This window comes from Camelus bactrianus, chromosome 10, assembly GCF_048773025.1.
Source record: "Camelus bactrianus isolate YW-2024 breed Bactrian camel chromosome 10, ASM4877302v1, whole genome shotgun sequence".
Taxonomy (NCBI): domain Eukaryota; kingdom Metazoa; phylum Chordata; class Mammalia; order Artiodactyla; family Camelidae; genus Camelus; species Camelus bactrianus.
The window spans coordinates 32,289,003-32,314,134 of record NC_133548.1 but is presented as its reverse complement, the minus strand read 5'-3'; the positions used below and the strand labels follow the sequence as shown (position 1 = coordinate 32,314,134).

The following is a 25,132-nucleotide window of genomic DNA, read 5'->3' as shown; positions in this document are numbered from 1 at the left end:
ATAGCGTGTGTGTGGGGGGTGGAGAAACACATGATCTCTTAAATTAAGTCTTATGGAAGGGATCTGTAGTGCTTTTGGAATATCTGAGAGAGGCTAGTAGCTGGAAAAGAAAGTGGGGTGTGTGTGTGTGTGTGTTTGGAAAGTAGGCATTGCAGGCAAAGGTTGGGGGAGGAATACCAAGACAGGTATACTTGATTTGGAGAGGCTGTCATTTTGTTTGTTTGTTTGTTTTCTGTCAGATATTTTGGATAGGTTACTGAGGCACAGACTGAGGGGTTGATGCATTTTGATCAGTTCCATATTCCCCCAGAATAGAGCTGGAATTCATACACTTTAAGCTGCTAGAATTTCAGGATGCTACAGAACAACTTTGAATCCACAGTCGCAGAAATAGCATTATTTAATCAGGGCAAAAACATTCTGGAAGAAAAGGACAAAGAATAATGATTCTCTGAAAACTGTTGAATGTTAGGAAATTTCTATGTCATGATAGCTGATATTATAAACCATACACTATTCATCAGATTCTGTCCCCTTTCATGATTGATTCACTTAATCTTTGTGATACTCCCTTGAAGTATGGAAATTTATTATCTCCATTTTACAGGTGGAGAAGGTAAGGCTTAGAGAATTTAAGTAGTAGCAACTTGCCCAAGATCAGACCTGGTAAGAAATTAGAGTTGGACTTTGAATTCATACCCTGTAAGCACAGACAGTGTATTGCCAAATAATGTTTTGTTGTGCTGTTTACATGTCCCTCCCCCCAAAAAAATAAGACAGCAGCTTGGTCAATTAGGTCAGTGAGGACAGTCAAAACCAGGCCAGAGAACTTCACTTCGGGTCTTGATCGAATGATTTGTGTTTCGTAAAGGACGTTATCCCTTTAAGCAGGTGTTTCCATTCCATCCTTGCTGCCCCTCTCCAATAAAAGGTAAGGCCCCCACTTCAGCTATAACTAGCTCTGTTCCTTCTGGGCTGCTCCTCGCTCCAGGTCTGCCTCTTTCGTGATGCCCGAGGGGAATATCCAGCACAGCACTGCTAAACCAATGGTTCTCACATCAGGAAAAGCAACATCATCATCACTAGGGAACTTGTTACAAACGCAGATTCTCAGGCCCCACACATACCCGCGGAATCAGGAGCTCTGGCACCCAGCGCTCCCTGTTTGAACAAATCCCCCAAGGTGATGATCACACATGAGCAAGCCTGGAAATCACGGTGCTGAACTATGCTATGTTTTGGAACTTCTTTTCCAAACTCATTTCTATTTCTCCCATTTCTTTTTCAGAAACTTGACTTTGTTCATAAAAAGACAAAACCCTCCCTAATTGAGCCTCTCCATTTAACTACTTACTTCAAAGCAAACCACTCGATATAAAGTAAATCAGCTACAAGGATGTAATGCACAGCACAGGGAATAAGGGTCACATTTTATAAAACCTTTGTATGGAGTGTAATCTATAAAAATGCTGAATCACCATAATCCCGCTGTTGTACACCTGAAACGTATAATATTGTAAGTCAACTATACCGAAAAAATAAATAAACAACGAAGCAAACCAACCACAGGAGGGACAGGGTGGAATCCAGCTCTCATTCCTCACCGCTGTGACCACCCATCTTTCAATAATGCCTTTGTCTATCAGAGTTTTATCCGCTGTGGCTAGTGTGAGTTCTGCCCCTGTTTGAGTTCACTAGAGCTGTGTGGTTAAGTAGCAAGGATCTACAACCAGACTGAGTCACTATAAACCATCGTTCCCCGTTTACAGTCTGTGTGACCTTAGCAGCTTACGTGACTCGCTAGGACTGGGTTGTTCCACCTGTGAAATAAGAATGGCAGTAACAGCCCTCGAGGAGAGCTGTTGTTAGTTCAAAAGGAGAACTTAGAACAGCGACTGGCACTTACTAACAAGTCAATAACCTTTGGCTACGATGGTTTCTCCTTGACTGACTCACATTTATGAATTTATTTTTATGTTCCAGGCACCAGACTAAAGCCTTTTAGCTGTATTCTTTCATTTAGCCTCACAGTGATCCTATGAAACATAACCGAGTAATATCATTGTCCAAGTCCTAACACCCCTTAAATGCGGAGGATATGCCAGACATTCTTCTGAATGATTGACCTGTAATATCTCACAGGTTCTGCTAATATCCCCATTTTGTAGATGAGGAAGGAAGCAAAGACCATAAAATAAACTGTTCAAGATCACTCATGAAATAAGTGACAGAACTGACCTCTGAACCAGTCTGTCTGGCCCTGGTAACATGCTTTTGACAATCATATAGCACTGCCTTTTTATAGGCAAGAAATCAGAAGCCTAGAGACGTTAAGTAACTTTCCAGGCACATAGTTATTAAGCAACAAAGCTAGAGTCTTATAAAAATTTCTGTACAATATTTATGTCACCTTACTTTGTTCTCTACCACCTTTAGTGACTTTGGTCCCTTTACGCCTTCTTCTGAGAGCCATTATCTTGCCTGAACTTACATGACTCTTGATCATCTTCTGTCTCCCTGGCTTCATAGTTCCCTCTCCCCTCAATTTCAGGAAGCGTCGTATTTAGTTGACTTTAGGGACATAATCATTGATTATCCTAAACTCCATCATCCCCAAGATGCCATGGTCTTATGGACTCTTCTCTTCCCCTCCTTGTCCTGTCTACATTTCCCAAATCCTCCTCACAACCTTCTTGTTCGTTTTCTCACTTCCACTGTTCTTGCTTCTGCTCACTCGTACCACCATGTCCAGCCATTTCCAACACTGCCCTAGTTTCTGATTTATAATGTAATTGCTTCCATTTTTTTGGACTATTTTTGCTGATCCATTTCCTCATTGGAAATTCTTCATTCCTTTTTATATAAATTTTCCAAGGCCCGATTTGCAAGTTTCCCCACGAAGGACCTGTGTCCTGGTCATCCCAGCTGGGATGGATTTTTCCCTCCTTGGCTTTCCATTTGTGCTCCTGTTATGGCCTTTGGCATGTATTGTCTCTTGGCTACTTGTCTCTTTCTCTTCTGCTACACCAGGGCATCCTTATCTTTTTCTAAGTGCCCAGTAGCTTCATGTAGATGAAAGAAGACAGACAATAGATTTTTATGTCAGAGAGCTCTGGATTCAAAAGCTCTACTGCTTGCTTTTTTCTTGCACCATCTGTCTCTAGTCTCTGATTTGTAAAATGAAAAGGAAGTGTAACTTAGAGAGCTGTTCTGAGGATTAAATGAATTAATGTAGGTGGAGATGGTATAGTAAGTGCTCTGTAACTTTTAGCTCCCTTCTCCTCCTCAACACAGTGCCCTAAATATAGTCTCACAGAGGTTTAGAGTGTGAATGCATAAATGAATGTTGAATGAGGTGGCTGCTTCAATTTTGACTGTGGGAGTACATCAAGAAAAAGTTTAAACACTTCCCACACTGGCCAAGAATTTTGATAATCAGAATTTTAATTACTTGGGGATATTGATTTGGATAGCATTTTAATAACATTAAAAAAGAAAATGAGGTTCTGAAAAGTTATATGAATTTTATTCTTAAATAGTTACAAAAAAAGAGTCAATCCATTTTATTTGACACAATGGCCACTAATAATAAAAAAGGATGGTTGAACAAATTAAGAAATTTAAAAGTATGAAGCAGTTAGAAATGCCACAGATTATATAACTGGAAACACTATTCAGGGTAAGAGTGGAAAGTAAACACTGAAAGCAATCTATTGGTATTTTATCTCAGGAGTAGTAGTATGATTTCAAGCAGTTTTGTGAAGATGATTATTTAAATTTATAGTTAGAATCTTAAAATACATTACTAACTACATATTTATGTGCAGAATAAAATGTAAATCCCAATGGCAAAACCCACTGGCACTGGAATCAGACAGACTAGAGTTGAAACAGGGCTCCTCTACTTAGAACTGATGCACAACTTGGGCAAGTGATTTCACTTATCTCAGGCTTAGTTTCTTCATCTATAAAATGGGTATATCAGTAATGCCCGTGTCATTGAGTTGCTAGATGATTGTGGATTTTATGGTTTTATGAATTTTAGCTGGTGTCTAGCAAGTTGAATAATCACCCATTAAATTTATCTCTGACTATTGTGTGTACTCAACAAATAGTTCATAACTGATTTTGCTATACTGGCAGGTGATTCTGTCCCCACGGGACATTTTGCAATTGCTGGAGACATTTTTGGTTGTCACAACTTGAGGGCATATGCTACTGTCACCTGGCACATACAGGTCAGGGGTGCCGTTAGCACCACGCATGCACGAGACTACATCTCACAGCAAACATCCTGAAGTACCAATAGTGTGAGGCTGAGAAATCCTGAGATAAGAATGAGTAAAACTGATCTCTCTCCAGGCTATGTAGAGATAGCAATATTTTAAACTCTTCAAGATAGAGAGAAAGAAAAGTGATGATTGAAAGCGATATTCATAGAAAATAAACTTCATGCATTATTCCTTCAAAATAATTATTAAAAAAGAGAACACACATGTTTGATAAACCTGGTTAAAAATAAAAACTTGCAGTGTTTTTTTTTTTTTCCAAACCTTTGCATGCAAAATAATCACCTGGACTATTTATTAAAACAGAGTTCTAGGCTTCACTCCTAGCACATTCTGATTTGGAAAGTCTGGAGTGAGAAAGCTGTGTTTTTAATAAGCACTCCAGGGAACTCTAATGCAGCTGGTTCATGGGCAACGGTTTGAGGGAATTCTTCCAAAGGGCTGAATGATGTGAATACACAACTCATATAGACACTTTCACAAATCCAGTAGCATTATGTAGCTCTGGTTCTCTTTATCCTTAAAATCTTAGGTCTCAGTCTCATTATTATCCAGGATAATAAGTAAAGTAGAATGGATCTACAGAAAGATACTCTCAACACCAGTTTGCCAGTACCCAGACACCATATGTCCAGAACTCCTGTGTCCTTTGCCCTTCTTGCCTTCATCCTCTCTATTGCACCGGTACAACATTCCAACTCCCAGAATAGCAGAAAGGTGTGTTCACCTCACTGGTCATTGGGATCAGGCACCATTTACCACTAGGTCCAGGAACCATGCCCCCTACGCTACCTTCTGGTTCCTCTCAGCCCTGAGGAAAACCCCCAAAGTATTCCGGGGTTTGCACACAAGAACCTGTGAAAATTCTTTTAACTTGAAAGCAATCAAGCATGAATATACATGTTATATCAATTTTAATAACAATTTTGGATTTTTATTTCATAAGTACCAGGTTATGGAATTTTTACATTTACTTTCTGAAAAAATAAATCCATATTTGGCAGAAGGTTAGTATCAGTGGGTGTGTGGCATTTTAATGGGAGTAATGACTTCTAGAAATAGGAAGTTTCTATTTTGTGCCAGACATTTAGGAAATAAGTTTTTCTTTGACTCAAACCCAAAGATACCTTTTCAGCCAACAGCTCAGAGGAAGAATGGAACAGAACACTCACCTCCTGAGTGACTCTATTTCAATGAATAGAAGCATTGAGGACAGGCAGATACTAGGCTGCATCAAATAAACAAAAGTATTTGACCCAGTCTGTGATTCACAGAAAAGCTGATCCATTTCAACCCTTTACAAGTTAATTTCTCAAATTTCAGTAGCAGAATAATGATCAAGGCCTCTGTCAGAGACTCAGGTCTTTAATGGTTACATTTAAATGTGCCCCTTTGAAGAATGAGAGCTTCTGTGAGACAACTAATCTTGACTGAATTCAAGGCTCAATATTCAACTTGAGAAAACTTGCTCAGAACACATAGCTTAGCTCATTAGAGATAGTATACCCCCAAACTCCGCTGCAAGAGGATATTTCTAAAGTTACTCACTTAAGGGGATATTTTTCTTGCTTAGTATTAAAATGATGGAAGATTTTTTTGTTAATGATAGAATGAAATTTTTACTTGCTGATGGATAAAGATGTGAGCACCATATTTCCAGCAATTCTTTCTTGAACTCTTGTGTGTGTGTGTAATATATATATATATTACACACACACACATATGCAATTATAAGTGTGCCTCATACAGAATTCCCCACACATACCCACACACATACACAAAAGACAAACTTGAGCTAGATATATTAAGTAATCATTGTTTCTATTATAAAAACATGTTCTGGGAGATTTTATCATAGCATTTCTTGGGGCAATTAAATATAATTCCATTCATAAAATTTTTATGTATATGCAGCTTCTAGAGAAGTCACAAATAGTTGTATCATGTGAAGTGTAACACCTTGGGTATTTGTTATTTTTTCACCAACTCTTCAATGAGTATCTACTGTTTATCAGGCACTGTGCTATGCATTAGGGATATAACAGTGTATCTGGAAAACAAGCTGTTGCTCTTAAGCAGATTGCTTTGTAGACTAAGATTTAGACTGAAAACATATACAATGATTCACTGAATACTTGCAATTTGTAACTAAATCTATGAAGAGCACAAATAAAAGTGAGCATAACCAGATTTATTGGATCATTCTTTTATTTCTTGTGCTTCAAATAATTAGCAGTTCAAGATAGTCCAAGTATCTATTTGCAATGGCTAGCCAATCAAATCCAGAACATATTTGAATCTTAAAAGAAAAAAAAATCTACCTTAAATTTCTTGTGATTAACTTGATCTGAGAAATGTAGATCTATTTATTCTTTTTCTTTTTCAGGGTTTTTGGAGCTGCCATACTTCTTACCTCTACCCTGAATATGCTAATCCCATCAGCAGCCAGAGTGCATTATGGGTGTGTCATCTTTGTTAGGATACTGCAGGGACTTGTTGAGGTACGGAACTGCAGGGGGATGTCATCTTAAGGTCGGCATGCTCATAAGAATCAGAAGATCATCTTTGTCCTGATCTATACACAACTGTATTTTATTAGATTGTGTCTACTGAGTGTTGAAAAAATGGAAAAGTTAACCAATTAGATATTTTGCCTTTGAGTGGTGACACACTACAACTGTGACTGCTTACCCCCTGTTCTCTAGACTTGAGCAGTGTTAAAGAAATGTTTAGTGACTATTTGACCTAAAAAAAAAAAATGGCACTTTTGTTAGTGTGCTGTGATAAGAATTTTGAGTCCGTCCTTTGCTGGTGATAACACTGAATTAATACCTTTGGGGAGTTTTATACCCAGTCCCTGTGGCCTTGAATCATGATTTGAGTTTTCACTAAAATATTTCATTGAATGTATTATCTGAGCATTTAACTCTAATGATTGACTTTTGCTTCATTGGCCTTTAGCCTTTGAAAGAGTACTATTTAAAAACTTGAGAGTGCTGTGTCTGTTCCCTCTTCTTTTTCCTTGGATTATGGTGGGAGTAGATAAGTCAGAGAATATAATAAGACACTGAAAACAATTTCCTGCCTCTCTAAAAAGAGAAAATGATAGGATCAAAATAATATAAAAAGGATAATTGTGTTAAAGGTCTTAATTTCTAGACACTATTTTCAGGAAATAGGACCTTCAAGAATCTACATTTCACATTCCTTTTATGGATTATTTTATATTTGGGAATCACTGAGTTTAACATCTCACAAAAGGGTCTCCCAAATTTCCCACAGTGTTCAGAATTGAAGATGAACTGAGTAATATAAGGTCTTTCCTTTGCACTTAATCAGAAGAAAATTGAGGTGGAAGGAAGACTGGAGGGTGGGGAGAATTTAAACAGGTTACCGAAAAGAGGCCATGACTTACCTGGTCTGGGTTGGATGTTTTTAAAATGGAATTTCAGGGAATCAGCAAAGAAAGGCCCACGAGTAGCAGCTTTCCCTAACACCTTGTGCAGTTCTAAAGAAACAGTATCACAGATGGGAATATGCTGATTTTCCGATGACCCTGGATCCCAAATGGTTATATATATCTTCCCCCATCACAGGGTGTAACCTACCCAGCATGTCATGGAATATGGAGCAAATGGGCCCCTCCTCTAGAGAGGAGTAGACTGGCAACCACCTCCTTTTGTGGTGAGTGTTACGTGCCGATACAGTTATGGTCAGTGGAAGCTTCCAAACAACTTCAATAAGAATTTGCAGTTGGCAAATCTCACCTGTAAAACCATTTAGGGTGTGTCTGTAGGTGTGTGTCTGCGTGTACGTGAGGAGAGGTTTTTGACCCACTATTCCAATTTCTTTAATCTCCACTGGGATCCTCAAATCTTCTCTTTCTTCTTGTGTTTTGTATTTTTCTAGGGGTTTATCAATTTCATCTGGATTTTCGAATATATTCATGAATAATTTTTATTGTAGTCTTTTACATTTCTTTTTTATTATAGTATCTTATTTATTTATTTTTTAATTTTTGTCTTGGATAAGTAGGTTACATTTGCTTGTGTAGTCTTGTATTCGTGGCTGAGTGTGTAGGCATATACATGCGTTCAGGTGTGTGTGGGTGTGAGTGTGCATGAACCCAAGGGAAGGGTGTGTTTGTGTGAGCCAACTGAGAAACCTAGGATGAAGTCAAGAATTTCCATTGATTTCGCTTACCATTTTCTCTTCTACTTTAGGTTCCTACGCTGGAGCTGTGATTGCAATGCCTTTAGCTGGCATTCTTGTACAGTATACTGGCTGGTCTTCCGTTTTCTATGTCTATGGTATGTTGCATTTCTATACCATAGAGTTAAAAGAAATGCAGATACACATTACTATATATAAAATAGATAAACAACAAGGACCTGCTGTATAGCACAGAGAACTATATGCAATTTCATGCAATAACATAATGAAAAATAATCTGAAAAAAATATGTATGTATGTATATGTATAACTGAATCTCTTTGCTGTGCACCTGAAACTAATATTGTAAATCAACTACACTTCAACTAAAAAGAAAAAAAAAGGAATACAATAGCGTTTAAAACAGTGTGATAGATTGGTGAATATACTTCTGTGTTTACTCGCTAATTTTTTTCATTAGGAATCCTTTCCTTATATTCTGAGAAGGAAAATATCCTATCTCTGTGATTTTCCCTACATAAATATTTATCATTTTTAAAAGCAACCACATTGCTGATGGAAACTTTGTAATATATAACATATATTATCCTTGATTATGAAAAAATTAAATTAGCTCTTGATTCAAAGCTAATTAAGAGGAAGCAGCCAGGCAGCACCCTTTTTGAATAGTCACTTTTCGTAGCCCCTCTTCAGCTACAGCTTTCTCGGTCGTTTCCCTGCTCCTGCCTCCCTGAGACTGGTTAGGGGCAGGGAGCTGGAAGGTCGCAGTAGTGCTAACGCAGTGATTCAATTGTGTGACGAAATACTAGCCGTCAGCTCCAGCAGCAGCACAGTTTAATCTGCTTTTCCCCAGAATTAAAAAGATGAAGCCCCCAAGTGGAAGTGAAAAAATGACAAGAAACCCAAAGTCCAGACTCCTTCTATTCTCTTTCTAACCAGAAGCTGGATTACTGGAAAGTACCCTTACAGTCTCTCTCTAAAAGACACTTTTTTAATAGCGAGGAAAAAAGAAATGTAAGAGATCTGGATTCCAGCCGATGCTGTCACTGATTAAAACCATCTTTGGACATGGGCAGGAGAACCTGGAAGATTAATGCTGTCGCGTGGCAGAGCAGAGCAGAGCAGTATGTGGCTGCTTCCAAATTTGCTATGATCCATTCCCATTTTGAAATATTCTTATCAAGGCAAACTCTTATGCTTGCAGAATATTATTAAATGTACTTGACAGTAGGGGCTCTTATTCTAGTCCGAAAGCCATGGACGGGTTTTGGATTCAGGAATGCCCTAAATGGTGAGCCATACGTGCAATTGTCCGTATTTTTGTTTCCTAGGAAGGTCTTTTTTTTTTTTAAATCAGATTTTAATCCATATATTTTACTTAATTTCTAAAGGGGCCCATAACACATAAAGGTTTAAAGCACTTATGTGTAGCATATACAGCACAAATTGGGATGGCCTGGCCATCCATTAAATCCTCTGATTTGAGCCTTAGTCCATTACTGAATTGAAGATATGATGTGATGTTAAAGTGAGAATACTAATTTCCACAAAGTACCCGTGAAAACCAATCTCATTATTTCAAGTTATGTCTCATATAATATTTATCATCGAATGGTATGAAGTTTAAATATTAGATAATCTGAAAATACCGTACAACAGTACTTGCTTATGTGCTGTGTGTAACAAAAACTTGGTCTTTGAGCCACACATTCAATATTCATATTTTACAAATTAATGAGATAAAACCCATGTGGCTTAAGTTAAAAAAATTAATGCATGTATAGCAACTAGCTGAGTGTCTGGCACTGTAGATAGATTCGGTTAGTGGTAATGATAATTATTACTAGATTACAAGCACTCTCACTCATTGAGTGCTTATTTTGTGCCATTCACTGTGCTGTCACTTTACCCATTATCTCCTTTAACTTTTCTTTGTTACAGTCTCATAGAAAAGGAATTATTTCATTTTATAGTGGAGATTTTCAGAGATTTAGTTACTAATTCGAGGATGCAGCTCAGAGTGACACAGCCAGGATTTGAATCTGGGAGAGCCATATTCCATAACCACCACCCTATACTAAATTTTCACACACTGTGTGACCCCAAATTGTGTTTGCTATCATGTCCAGTAATTAAAACTGGCATAGCCCATCAGAAGTTGTAGTATTAAGGAGCACTTCTTAAAGATTGAACAAGCAAGCAAAACAAACAAACAAACAAACAAACAAAAACCAATATTCGAGAGATCAGTGACATTTAGGTTGTTACCAGGAGAATATAGAACAGTATGAGACAAAAATGAAATGGCCAGTTGCTGGGAAACCAGAATAAATTATGTGAAATTATTTCTATTATTAATGATTCAGATTTATGTTGTACTATAAGGGCATATTTTAATGGTGAGAGAGCTAAATAAAGGGGTGAAATAGAACGTGCAAACAGTTTATTATATTGGCATTTATAACTTTCATCTGCCTGAACAATGATTTTAGTAGGCAATGTGGTATGCAGTCACATAAAATGTTAAATGTTACCACATTAATTACAGAAGCCCATTTCTCATGTACAATAACCATTCAGGCTAAAATAACCTTCTAAATTTTATTTAATTGTCTGTTTACTAGATCTGGATGTGCTAACAGGAGAGGGAAGCAAACATTTCTTTTCCCTGGAAATGCAGACCACTCTCACATATTCAAGACAGACAAAATAAAAGCATTACTCCCAGCCAAATTTTTTGAGGACAGGAATTTTGTCTTGTTTATAATATTTCTCTCACTTAGCAGAGTGCCTGAAACAGTCACTGCTCAGTAAAAATTTGTTGCATGTATGTGCATGTTCTAAACCACACCATTCGATAATTATAGTGAGTTTCCTGTGTATCACCATTATTTGATAGTGACAAAGAGATAGAACTACAGGACCATACTTCAGGATGCTTGAAGCCTAGTGGCAAAATACAAGCAGAGAGGGCCAGAGTCATTTGGAGAAACACAAGCTCAAATTCACACTGTACAGAATGTTGCTAGGTTATTGTAGTCTTATTCTAGCAAATGACTGTTTAAATGGAAGTATTTACAATGGCTTTCCTTGACTTCCTCCTTTCGAACTTCTGCTTTCAGGAAGCTTTGGGATGATCTGGTACATGTTTTGGCTTTTGGTGTCTTACGAGAGTCCTGCAAAGCATCCTACTATAACAGATGAAGAACGTAGGTACATAGAAGAAAGCATTGGAGAGAGTGCAAATCTTTTAGGTGCAATGGAAGTAAGAACTTTATTATGGTGTATATTCCTATTCTATTCTCCATCTCACCTCCCTTCAACCAACCAAACTATTTTACGAGTCCCTGTCCAATGAAAGTAATTTGGTATCAATCATGATTGTTTTCTTTAATCCATCCACATTCCCTGACTTCCTGACAAATGATTGCTACTTCCTCCATCTATAATTTCTTTTTATTTTCTTTATCTTGTCTTAAGCATTTCAAATTTTACCTGGATAGCAGCTATAACCGTAAACCTAAACAAGTTTTGAAAATAGTTCAATATGGTTCATAATTTAAGCAAATTCAACCAATATTTAGTAATTGTAGATTATAGAAAATGCCAAATCACCTAACAAGTCATGAAATGGGGTATTTTTTGTTTACTGACTCTCCTAAATGTAAGTTTTATGCATGTGTATTTGTATATAATTTAGTAAATACTAAGGCATTAGAATACCAACCATAGGTAGCTAACATGAAAATTATTCTTATTAGACTATAATCATTTTATTAATAAAATGTTACCATTTTTTAAGATTATTATCATGAAGATTAAGTATTATAAACATAATGTTATGTAGTTTTTTTCTGATTCCAATTTGATTTATTCAGCAAGATTTGCCTATGGAGAGAGAAATGCAGTTCTATGTCAACAATGCAAATCTTTTAGCATATGTGATACTAATAGATCATAAATAGTAATTAATAAATAGCCATCTGATACTACAAAAAATGACTTTTAAGCAAAAGTAATGTATTTAGACAGGTTCAGTAATCCAGCACCTAATCAGTAATCCAATCTCCTTATGCTAAGAGTTGAAGGCACTATGGGCTGGCTAAGGAACAAATGCCCCCGTGTACATTAGGCTTCTCCTCCTTCTTTTAAAGGCTTTTCCCTCATCTTTGATTGTATTTTATTCCAGCTCTGATACTCTGCTTCATTTGTTAGAGAATGCTTGTCTTTGACATCTCATCCTAAGTGAAAATGTCTGTCACCCAGTGTTGCTGAGGGTATCTTCTTGGCCTTCAATATGTAAGAAAAATGCTGTATTGTGTATCATTTAGAAGTTAAACCAGTACTTCAAAAAAAAAAAATCTTACATTATAGTTGCTCCATTAGCTGAATAGACTGGCATTAGACCTTTCTCCTTCCTGTTTCCTTCTGTAAATGGACTGATAATTTTTTCCAGACGGTAGCTACTCAAGACACAAGTGGTGATGTGGGAATGGGGTGGAGGCTGGCAATGTGCTCTGGTGCCCACCAGCTCCAGTTGCTCTGAACAGAATTTAAATATAGGTGATGTGGTGTGTTCAATATGTAGCTTCAGTTTCTAGTGAAAAATAATCTGATCAGCCCATGTCTCCATTAGTCAAATATGCTTCTTTTATTTACAAGTTCTTGAGAGATCGTGTGCCTATGTCAGGCAAGAATTTTTTAAAACAATGAGAAATTTAGTCTAAGTGAAAATCAATTTCTGGAAATGAACCAAGGAAAAACAATTGGCAGGTTGCTAAAACAGCATAGATGTCTTAAACTCCTCATTTCCTAGACCTTATTGTTTTTCTAAACACAATATTTTACTTCTTACTGATTTTTGTTTTTTACCTTCCTGTAGCTTTGAAGTAAATTTTAAAATGAGATCAAATGGGACTGTGACTTGTACTTTAGTTATTTTGAACTTTTTATTGTGATCAAGTTCAATATACAGCAGAAAGAATGGGCACAGGAACATCCACAGACCCACTGCATGGAAGCAAAAGTTTTTAATGTCTTGCCTTGTTTGTTTCACTTTTCTTTTTGCTGAATGATTTTAAAGTAAGTGAGCTATCATAACCCTTGCCCCACAAATATTTCACAGGCATCTCTACTAAAATAATATTCTCCTTCATAATATAAGTACTATTGTCATACCTAACACAACTAAAACTAAGTCCCTGACATTATCTAATACCAAGTTCATATTCAAATTTCTGACCCCCCAATTCAGATCCTAATACCTATTCTATATTCATGTCTTTGTAGCTATTTGTTTTGAGTCTGGATCCAATTAAGGATCATATATTGATTACAGTAGACTGTAATGTCTTTTTAATCTCTTTTTTCTTTAGAAAACTAAATATAACATACATGCAGAAAAATTTACAAACCATAAGCAAACAGCTTGCTGAATTTTTATAAACTAAACACACCTGTGAAGCAAATAGCCAGTTCAATAAATAGAATATTATCAGAATGCTATGTGCCCATCTGTGGCCTCCCTCCCATAAATTTTTACAGTATGTGATTAGACAATTTTCTCTTACATTTGGTGAATTGTTTTGCAGACCAAAGGAAAAATGACTTAATGGAGATAATCCTGGTATGAATTTAAAAAATACTTTCTCAGGAGGAGAAAATTATTTACTTCTAATAACGTTCTGAAGTTATTTTTTATTCAAATATAATACTAGAATAGACACTAGCGTATTTGGCCATTTTTATTATCTGTGAAATAAGTATATTCATCTTGCACCATTTTTTCAGAATACATCAAAAATGTTTTTAAATTTGGACTTTTTGAGCCCATCTCTGATCCTGTCACTAGAAAATTTTATCCAAAGCCACAATATAACTTCCTACCATATTGCTTTAAAGTGGTCTTTGAAAAAATTCAATAGACTCACAAACAGTGCTAGCAATTATGAGGTTCTACATCCAAGAATAATTTCTAAATCTGTGTAAAAAAGTTTGCTACCTCTTTTACTAATTTGGTCAGGTTAAGAATCCCAAGCTAGTATTAAACAAAGGGATGTTAGGCTATTCTTTTTTTCACTGAGCAGCATTTTAGTGTTCAAAATAAAGTATTGAGAAAGTGTTTGGAACTATGAGAGATACTTTAAGATTGAAAAATATTAGTCTTGGAGGAAGATACTTGGTTTTATATCTGGGCATGCATAGGATCTTTAAGTATGCTGGGTGTAATTTTTTAATGAGTGTCATAAGCAAAGCCAATCATATTTAGGTTAATTTTGAATGTCTTGAATATCATAAATAACTAATTATGATATGCCCATGGTGTGCCAGGTGGCTAAATGCTTTAACCAAGATGTATACCACATGAATTTTACAAGACTTTGCACTCCGGTGTCACGGACTTTATACTGATATGCCCTGGCTGTCAAGAGAACTTGTAGATAGGTAGTGGTATCATTGCATTTTGACAGAGCCCAGAATATCACATTCTTAATTTTTCCTATTTTTCTCCTCCTAATTACATTGAATTTTCAACATTTTAAATACAATATTTTGGATGCCAACAAGGTCATCGATTTGGCAGTGAGTTTTAGCTGAGGCCCGACCTATCGCCGCCAAAGCAAAACAGAAAAATCTTGGAAACTAGGATCTGTGCTTCTGGAATTACTTTTCCATAAATACAGAATCTTGTGTGTTTCTAAAACTGAAACAATTTAATCAGAAGGAGAGGCTGATGGGTTTTTTTTGCCCCACTTCCAACAATTATTCACTCAGCTAAGGTTAACCGGACTGTTGCAATTAATGATCTACTACATTCTGCCTCCCTCCAACTCATGCCCCAACATACACATCCTGAAAATACAAAGCATCTGTTATTCCCATCTAAGTTCGAGAATATTTAAAATGGTCATAATGGCTCGCTTTTTGGGATTTCAGAAATTCAAGACTCCGTGGAGGAAATTTTTTACATCTATGCCAGTCTATGCAATAATTGTTGCAAACTTCTGCAGAAGCTGGACTTTTTATTTGCTGCTAATTAGTCAGCCAGCGTATTTTGAGGAAGTCTTTGGATTTGAAATCAGCAAGGTATGTAAAAATTATCCTTTTTTAACTAGAGCATCATTTTTGTATTCAAGTGGCTCTTGAGTGCCTTTGGCAAGACTTTGTCTTCTCAACATCATGAGTTATTAATTTATTCATTCAGCAAATAACTTCTGGGAAACAAAGACTAAGTAACGTGCTTGAGTGCCTACTGCATTCAACTGCCTGCTAGAAGCTGCTTTTTGTTGCTGGGGATACAGACAAAACAAAACCAGTCTCTGCCCTCATGGAGATTCCATCTTGGTTGAGGTGGGCAGCAATGTAGCCTTTTCCCTGTAAATAAACATAACTCCTGTTAAGTCTCAGGTCAGAGATTATATAACAGTGAGTGGGAAAAGTATGTTTATTAAAATGGAGTTCTATTTATATAATTACCAATCAGACTCTTCCTCAATGCTCTCAGAAATCTGTCTAAAAGATTTGAGGGTAGCAAAAATATCTGAAAACATTCTTGTATGTTGTTTATCCAACTTATTCATTTAGCAAGCTTTCTTTGAACATGATATGTGAAACTTTACGTGTTAGATTTAGAAATAAAAATGTGGTTCCTTTCCTCAAGAGTTCACAGCTTGGTGATATAGACAAAAGCATTAAATTACCAATTGCAGCAGACCATGCTAAATGCTACAGACTTTTATTTGTAGCTATGAAAATATAATCATTTTGAGATTTTCTATAAGGATAAGTTGAACATAAAAATATTGCTTTATATTTATATAAGGGTTGGAAATTTACAAAATCATTTCATATGCATGAACAACCTTGTTTGGTTAACCAGCTGGATAACTGTCATCATTTCTATTGAAATGTTGGAGAAACAGAAACTAGGGTAAGTATTTAAATTGCCTAAGGCCAACCTGGCAATAAATGGCAATCAAGTTTAAGCCCATATCCTTTGATTTACGTTTCAATTCCCTTTACTCTGCCAGGCAAATTCAGGTAAACCATAATTCATTTAAGCCTTTAGCAAGTATTTGTTGAATTCCCTCTCTGGGCCAAGCCCTCTGCTGAGTCCTGAATACTCTTGTCTGAACTGGCCATGGACTTGCCATTTCTCTCCATGTCATTACATAAGTCCAGCTGGGCTCACTATTCATATTATGTCTCTGCTTGAAAGACTATCTGAGGCTTGGAACTGAAGAAAACCTGAGTTTAGGAGTAGCTATTCTAAGAGCTCTTTTGTAATCCTTGTTTCTAAGGAAACTGTTTCCTCCATTCCTGAGAAGAATGGCTTGCTTTAGACAGGGCTCTTCTCTCTGGAGCAGATCAAACATTGCAGGGTAGCCTTTGGAGGCTCAGAGAGGTGTTATAGTTCTCAGCAAAGGCTGCTGGAGGTGTGAGTCCATTTTCGTAATCTAGGACAAATATGACACTGAGAGGCTATTAATAAAGTCAGGTCTCGTGGGGGAGAGTGAAGGAGCCAACTGATGTTAATAAAACTGTATGGTTGTCCTGACCCTGTAGCTCCAGTTAATTGAAAATGCTTGAGTAAAAGCAATGATATTTTATAAAAATTAAATATAATAATCAGATGAATTGGTTTGATTCACTTATTATATTTTAACTAAAATTTTGGAGAAATTCTACACACACAGATTGGCCTGGAGATTTTGATTATACTGGTTAAAAAAAAAAAAAAGATTACTGACTTACCTGAAAAATGTGAAAAGGAAGTAATGGAGGAAATAGCCAGATCCTGGCTGACAGGTTTCCAAATCCAAGCTCTATAAGAGACTATTGAAACATAACCTTGGGCCTGTTTTTGAATAATTGTCATCCTCAGTTATCTTACCTGTAAACAAAGATATTAACACCATCTTTCAGAAGTGCAACAAAATTTAAGTGAACTAAAATCTTTACATGGGAGAGGGGAGATGATTCTTTCCAACCTTATTTAAACTGAGTATCCTACAGACAAAACCACAAGTGCAATGACTTAGTCATTATATATTATATTATATTTTATCATATATATTATATATAATGTATATCATATTACATATGTAATGTATCTTATATGTGTAATATATATTATATTACATAGGTATAATCTCAGCCTGTGCCCATACATAAAACTTCTCAACCCTTTGAGAATGGCATAACCCTTCTAAGTCACAGCATCAGTGCAGTGAGAATAATAATATAAAAAGTTTCCATTTGAAGTGAAAGAATTAAATTGCTTGGACTTTTAAGCTATTGTATAGTCATTTAATATGTCAGTTAAGCATTAAACATCCAAAGCCCATGGTAATGACACACAGGTTTTATTGTAAAAATAAATAATAAATAAATAAAACAGAATCTTTTCTCAAATCTTCAATAATCCAGTTTGAAAGATATATTTATACAAATAATAAACATTTAGTATTTACCAATTGCCAGGAATTGCACTACGAATTATACTCAGTAAAAATCTTCCTTATGTGTTTGCTTCTACAAAATGTGCTATGTCCATATGTGAGGTAATATACAACTAAATGTATTTTATTCACAATTTCTTCCTCCATAATGCCCTAGGAACAGTGCCTTACACATAATTATTGATGAAGAACTGTGTGTCGAATTAATGCTGGAAGGTTAGATTTTAGACTGGGCCATTTAGTATGAAATTATTATAAAAACTATATACTGCTGTATGACAATGTGACCAAATATTGATATTTAACATGGAAAATGCCTAAAATTGAGAATTGATCTGAATTTTCTGGCCTCTTAATCTGTAGAAACTAAATATAAAATTCGTAAGAGATATACATTTAAAGTGCAGGTAAGGTTTTAGACTTATTATGAATTAAAAAATGAATTTTGAAATACAGCCTCTTCAAAGTTTGTCATATGTATTTCTCTTCTCTCTGACTGTCTCCATCACTGTCTTTCTCTACCCCCCTCACTAATGATGAATTTTTGCAAATGTCTTTAAGACTATAAAATGAGCACATAAATGTGAATCACCCTGTGATAAGATTCAGGATAATTTACTCATAAACTCAACATTTCCTGACTCATAACAGAGAAACAGTATTGTCTTCTAGAAGATGGAAAGAAATCAATGTAAATTTACTAACTTTTCTCTTTTATTCTGTGGAAGTGATTGCTTCTCCAAGGAATGAGTAAGTGGTCATTTGGAAAGAGTATTTTTTCCTTCCATTTTCCATAAAGAGGTTATGAGACCATTAAATTGCCCACGTTACTTACAGTCCTGTGTATTTCTCCCCTTTTTGTTTTCATCAGGTTGGCATGCTATCTGCTGTGCCACACTTGGTAATGACAATTATTGTGCCGATTGGAGGGCAGATTGCAGATTTTCTAAGAAGCAAGCAAATTCTTTCAACTACGACAGTCAGAAAGATCATGAATTGCGGTGGTAAGTACATTAGTGATGTTAAGAACGTGTGTTTAACCAAGTTTTAACCAACATTAGTAACTTTTTCTATGCATATCAAATTTCTGTTAAATTTGTGCCTGCATTGTTCACTCATATTCATTCTCCCACCTTCAAATGTTCATAACTCCTAGTTTTAAATCACTGCATAACTAACTTTACCCTTCCTACCCTTGAAACTTCAGGTTGTTTTTGCTGTTTTTATTAAAACACAAGGAAGGCTTCAGGAATCTCTGTGCATAAATTATTACTGTTATTATTATTTTTAAAAAAGACTCCCTGAGGTGGTTTACTAGGTCAAATAAGTGTGAGGATTTTTAAGTTTTGACTCGCTGAAAACATTTACATGAGTTTCTCAAGTATTTTCATGCGTTTGTTCTTGAAGGTTTTGGCATGGAGGCTACACTGCTTCTGGTTGTCGGCTATTCTCATACTAGAGGGGTCGCTATCTCGTTCTTGGTACTTGCGGTGGGGTTCAGTGGATTTGCTATTTCTGGTAAGATTAGACTTTCCTCTTTAACCTTTTGACTGTTCAGAGTGTTTACTCACCATATTCCCACTAGAAAATAAAAAAAACCAGATAATTTAGAAATCATTATTTGCATTTGTTACTACTCATTACTGACTTTCTCTCTGCTTATCCTTCCTTTTTTTTTTTTTAAATTGATTTTCTCTTCCTCTCTGTGGAATGAATATTACATATTAAGCATTGAATAAGACATTATACCTCCTTCCATTCACATTTCCCTGAGCTAAATTATCTAAAAATAGTTATTAAGCATGTGTTATGAACCTGGTATCTTTTAAGGAGGGTGGTGAGTGTGATAGAGGATGGTCTATAGTCTCCCACTTCTTAGAGTTTTGGGATGCTCTGAGTCAGTTCTTCTGTGTGCATTTCAGGTTTCAATGTTAACCACTTGGATATTGCTCCGAGATACGCCAGTATCTTAATGGGCATCTCAAATGGTGTTGGCACATTGTCAGGCATGGTTTGTCCTATTATCGTTGGTGCAATGACGAAGAATAAGGTAAGATGGAGCAAACGAGGTGTTCATCTGTAGAAGATTCTCTCTCACGGTTGAGAAAAGCACTAATATGTTCTCTTTGGCATTCTCTTTGTGGTCTAGTCCCCACACCTCTGAGTAGAGGAGAAAATTGAGGCCCAGAAGATAATCTCCCTCCAAGAACTCTGAGGGAGCCCTCTTCCCTAACCAATAAGCAATATGCTTTTCAGCACCTTTTAATATCTCTGCTAACCCCAGTGTGGCAAAACAACAACAAACCCTTTTTCTCCCAGCTCATTAGAACAGGCAAATGAAAGTCTTGTGGACCTCCGCAGTAACTGTTAGGAGAAAATCATTATCAGCTATTTGTCTTTATATGTAGAGCTTGAAAATTATGGCTTACAAAAAGGAAATAAACCAAAGAAGTGTGAGAAAAAAAATAAGCCACTCAATGGAAATTAAAAGGGAGATTATTAGTATTTTAGAAATTAGCAGACCATAGATATATTTGGAGTTTTATTTTAAAACTTTAAATTTTTTAAAAATAATAGACGTCAGAGTATTATAAGAAGCTTCTATCACAATATTGACCTTACATAATCAGAGCAAGGATTTCCCTAAAGATAGTGTTTTATGAAAAGCTTGATAGTGGAACATTCAGAGAAGATGTTAGGCTTTTCAAACGCAGGCAGTTGTTCTCACAGTGCCACTTTTTGTCACTGCAGTCACGTGAAGAGTGGCAGTATGTCTTCCTGATCGCTGCCCTAGTCCACTACGGCGGAGTTATATTTTATGCAATATTCGCCTCAGGAGAGAAGCAACCCTGGGCAGATCCTGAGGAAACAAGTGAAGAAAAATGTGGATTTATCCACGAAGATGAGCTTGATGAAGAAACAGGGGACATTACTCAAAATTATATAAATTATGGTCCCACCAAGTCTTACGGTGCCACAACACAAGCCAATGGAGGTTGGCCCAATGGTTGGGAAAAGAAAGAGGAATTTGTACAAGAAGAAGTACAAGACTCATACACTTATAAGGACCGAGATGATTATTCATAACAAAGCTAATTGCTGGATTTCTTTTTAGTGTTTGTGATTAAATTAATTGTGATTGCACAAAAATTTTAAAAAAAATGTGATGTAAACATGTAAACATATCAATCAGGCAAGTCTTGCTGTAAAAATGAAATCAAAACAAACTCATGAAGTTACCATCAAGTGCAATCTGTAGAAGTTGTGAGATGCCATCCTTTCCATTCGAGTCATCTATTCGTTTGTGATTTAAAGGTTGACTGGTCAAAATTGTAGAAGCAAGTAGTTACTCATCGGATTCATATGAGCTAAAACTCATCACCATTTAATAAAGCACAACTGAAAGAGTTGGTACATCCCATCCTACAAAGGTTAGGAAGCCAAAGCTACTTGATCATGCAAAATGCACTTATATATTTGTTACACTGCATTGCAAGATACGGTGCAGAAGTCCTGTTTAAAAAAAAAAAAAGTGAAGTCATGTTGGCTGCATCAGGTGTTGGCAACATTTATTGAGTATAAATCATGGAGTTGGGATATCTCTCATGCAGAGAAGAATGTTGTGGGCTAGCAACTAGCAATTACTGTTATTACATAATGTAGAATATTTTGTTGGTTTTCAAGAGGAATATCTTGCAGTGTTTTCTATGAGATGCTTGGGCACAAACACATCTATGACAAAGAACTTGTAAAGTGAGGGGTATGCTTCATGTTCTTCCATTCATTTACCTAACAGTATGAAACACTTCACATTTCAGTAAAATCTGACTTTTCATGTAGCATATCGCACAACTTTTTTGCAAAAATAAACAATAAATAGACTTCAATGTATTTTTTATTACAACTTTGTACTGGTTGTAACTTGCATTAGGAAAAAAAATGCATACACCATAAAGAATCTAATATGTTTACTATGGAGATATAGCCCTTAAAATGCAATATTCATGACAAACAAAATAGAAGCGATATAGGTATCTTTCTTCCTTAATAATTAAATACTATATGAAATGTGCCACAGAGCTATATATAATATGAAAAGATAAACTTAATAGAGATATTGTAAGTAGACAATTTTATTATTTAAAGTCCCATTAAAAATATTTGTCAAATATATAGGACAATAAATTATATGAAAATATCTATATATATCTGTATATCTTATACGTATCCATACACAGATACATAATAAACAATCTTCACCAAAAAACCAAAAATAGCATACACCTAATGTTGGGTTAGGGGACTGCAATTTCTACTTTCATAGAGTCATAGAATTTTAGATGGGGCAGAGGCGTTTTGCTTGTCATTTCTTAATATAACTCAACAGGAATTGCGACATTTGTGTATCAAGCAATAAGTGCAATGCATAAAATTTCCTGTGTGCGTATTATCTTTACTTCGCTTATGGTAGCTGTTTGGGTGGTTGGAATGATGATTTTTTTTCTTTTAAAAAAGTTAACATCAGACCTCTTTATAATGTTCTAAAATGACAATGATGCATTTCCCAGTTCAACTCAAAATATCATTGGTATGTTTAATTGTCTATTCTGGATATTTGATCTGTTCATTGTATAGTGCTGGTGACTGGAGGCCCTGCTAATGCAAATATAAAACATAAAGTCTGTTTTTAAGATGCACACCATTCTTGACATTAAGAAAATAAAAATATCTTTTGCTTTGTGTCTCAAAGTGATGTAATGTGATCATAGCTTTTGTTGTGTTGAATGAAAAGATGTAGACTATCATTTTGTTGCTGCAAAAAAAAAAAAGTGTTAATAAAATGCTCTATTTATCCTTTTGCAAAAAACCAATACATTAATTTGGGCTGATTCTATTTTGTTTGTAACTTTGTTTGTAAATGTGAATTTAGCTTGTGTATACGTCAATGGAGTTAAATCTAGGCTCAAGAATATCAGCCTTTCTAGCTACTTGAGATTTAACTGAAGAACATGGCATTCTTTACATTGTGTGGGATGTGGTTCTGCAGAAAGAGTTTTACATCAAGAAATTGGTCTCTGAGTCAAACTCTATCTTTCAATGACAGTCTTCTCACAATTTATGCTAAACTTAAAAAAAAAAGAAACCTTAGGAAAAACTCAAAACTTGTCAATTCAACGATGCTACCCAAATTTGATTGTACACACACGCTGTGCTTGGACTGTCCCAATCACTTTAAGTGGAGCATCTTACATAACTCCACAAGGATCCTCCAGAGTAGGTAGTCTCTCTATTCCCAGATCACAAAGGAAGGAACCGAAGCTCAGAAAGTTTAAATAATGTTCCCAAGGTAAAACTGAGCCATGACATTAGTATCATGTGTCAGCCAAACCAGCGAACAGTGAGCAAGATTTACCAAGGAAGCCAATGGAATGTCGATGTCCCTGAAAAGATGATCATTTGCTCTGATTCCCTATTTTACAAATGTGTGGACAGAGGAGACCATACTTATATGGTATTGGTAATTGAGATTCATGGAATCTATTACTTTAAGGGACTTATGGGGTGATTTAGTTGACATCCCTATTTAACAAATGAAGATGCTGAAGGTCAATAAGAGAAGCTGACTTGATCAAGAGGATTCAGAGGATATAACGCATTTGCAAAGGAGCTGTTCTGATTAGCTGTGCTTTTGCTTCCATTTTTATTTTTTTAACCAGGTTTTTATTTAAGGAATTGATTAAGGAATGGTTATTGGTTCAACCTCTACCTTATATCCACTGCTCACATAACTTCAGAGTGGGAGACGAGGGAATATATTTTCTCTTCCTGCAATCCTCTACATAAACAACAGCCAGAGGCTTGGCTTAATTTTTAAGGCAACTCAATGCCATCTTTGCATAACTTGATGACAGGAATGAACACATCATAATCTAACACTATATAATTTCCCCAACTCCATAATACAAAAGGTTACAGTTCTTAGAAGAAAATTGTTCTAATGATGTCTCTAAATATTACCACTGACCACGTTCATTTGCACTGATCTCAATCATGCAAAGTTATCTCCCCTTTCAGTTTCCTCCTTGTCCCAACACCCACCTTCATCGATACTGTTGTATGCATCCAGTATTTTGCAATTTGCAAAATGCTTTCCCACACATTCCCTCATTCCAACCACACCTTGTAAAATTCAAAGGACACATACCAGTGTTAGTAGTTCTATTCTCCAAGAAAGGGAACTGGGTCTAAGCAATGTAGTTAACTTCCTAAATATTCCCCAGGCAAGATTAGAACAAGAATACAGACTATGTGGCTATAGCAGGAGAGAAATTTCATTTTTACTTTTAAATTGCTTTATTACTCTTCTGATTATAAGTGTAGAATAAGGGAGGGGAGATAATTTTCCTTAAGTAAAGAACAGTATTAAAAATAATGAAAATAAGGATAATGGATAGTCTTACTACCCAGAGATAAGCACTGTTAACCTTTTTAGAATCTTTTCTATGAAAAATATGCAGAAAGCTCACATATACTTTGTAATTTGTAATTTGAAATCATACTTGATTTACTGTTGCAACTTACTTTTTCCACTTAACAGTATAGCATGTGTATTTTCCTACTTGAGTAGCAGAGTTCTATGGTCTAATATTCTATTACTTGACATGAGCTACATTTAATCTATTTATTTACTCAATACCTTCTTTATGACCGTTTCATCCTTGCGCCCTTTTCCCTTTATCTTTGCTTGCGCAGTGTTTCGGGGAAATGTGAAGTTACAGACACACACAGATTTAACTTCTATAACCATAATGGACATTTCAGTTATTTTTGTAGATGATTGTTCCTGTGTTCCTCTACAGAGAGTGCTACCAGCAATTGCAGTTGGCTTTTCCGGGGTTTATTTACTAGTTCATATATTCACTCAGTAAATGTCCATGAAGCACATACACTGTGCAATCACTGGGGATACAGGGTGGGGAGAAAACAGCTCCTGTTCTCATGGACCCTAAAGTCCAGTCCCCTCCCTGAAGTGTAGGTGGCATCCGCAGCTGCCCAGTCAGGCCACACGGATGTGATCGAGAGAAGAAGCTCCTGGACACCAGGCCCCTGCCAACCTCCCTGAGAAAGGATTTTTTTTTTTTTAACATTTTTTATTGATTTATAATCATTTTACAATGTTGTGTCAAATTCCAGTGTAGAGCACAAGAT

The 25,132-nt window shown here is 35.9% G+C and overlaps 1 protein-coding gene across 1 annotated transcript in view; it reads left to right on the top strand.

Moving 5' to 3' along the window:
* Positions 1 to 21,930, top strand: part of SLC17A6 (solute carrier family 17 member 6) — a 36,481-nt gene extending 14,551 nt beyond the window's left edge. The window contains exons 4-12 of the mRNA XM_010964759.3: positions 6,676 to 6,790; positions 7,886 to 7,973; positions 8,513 to 8,599; positions 11,585 to 11,727; positions 15,399 to 15,548; positions 18,795 to 18,927; positions 19,331 to 19,441; positions 19,846 to 19,973; positions 20,675 to 21,930. Coding sequence (XP_010963061.1) covers positions 6,676 to 6,790; positions 7,886 to 7,973; positions 8,513 to 8,599; positions 11,585 to 11,727; positions 15,399 to 15,548; positions 18,795 to 18,927; positions 19,331 to 19,441; positions 19,846 to 19,973; positions 20,675 to 21,010 — 1,291 coding nt within the window. The 3' untranslated portion in view covers positions 21,011 to 21,930. The remainder of the gene's footprint in view (positions 1 to 6,675; positions 6,791 to 7,885; positions 7,974 to 8,512; positions 8,600 to 11,584; positions 11,728 to 15,398; positions 15,549 to 18,794; positions 18,928 to 19,330; positions 19,442 to 19,845; positions 19,974 to 20,674) is intronic.
* Positions 21,931 to 25,132: the final 3,202 nt, after the last annotated feature.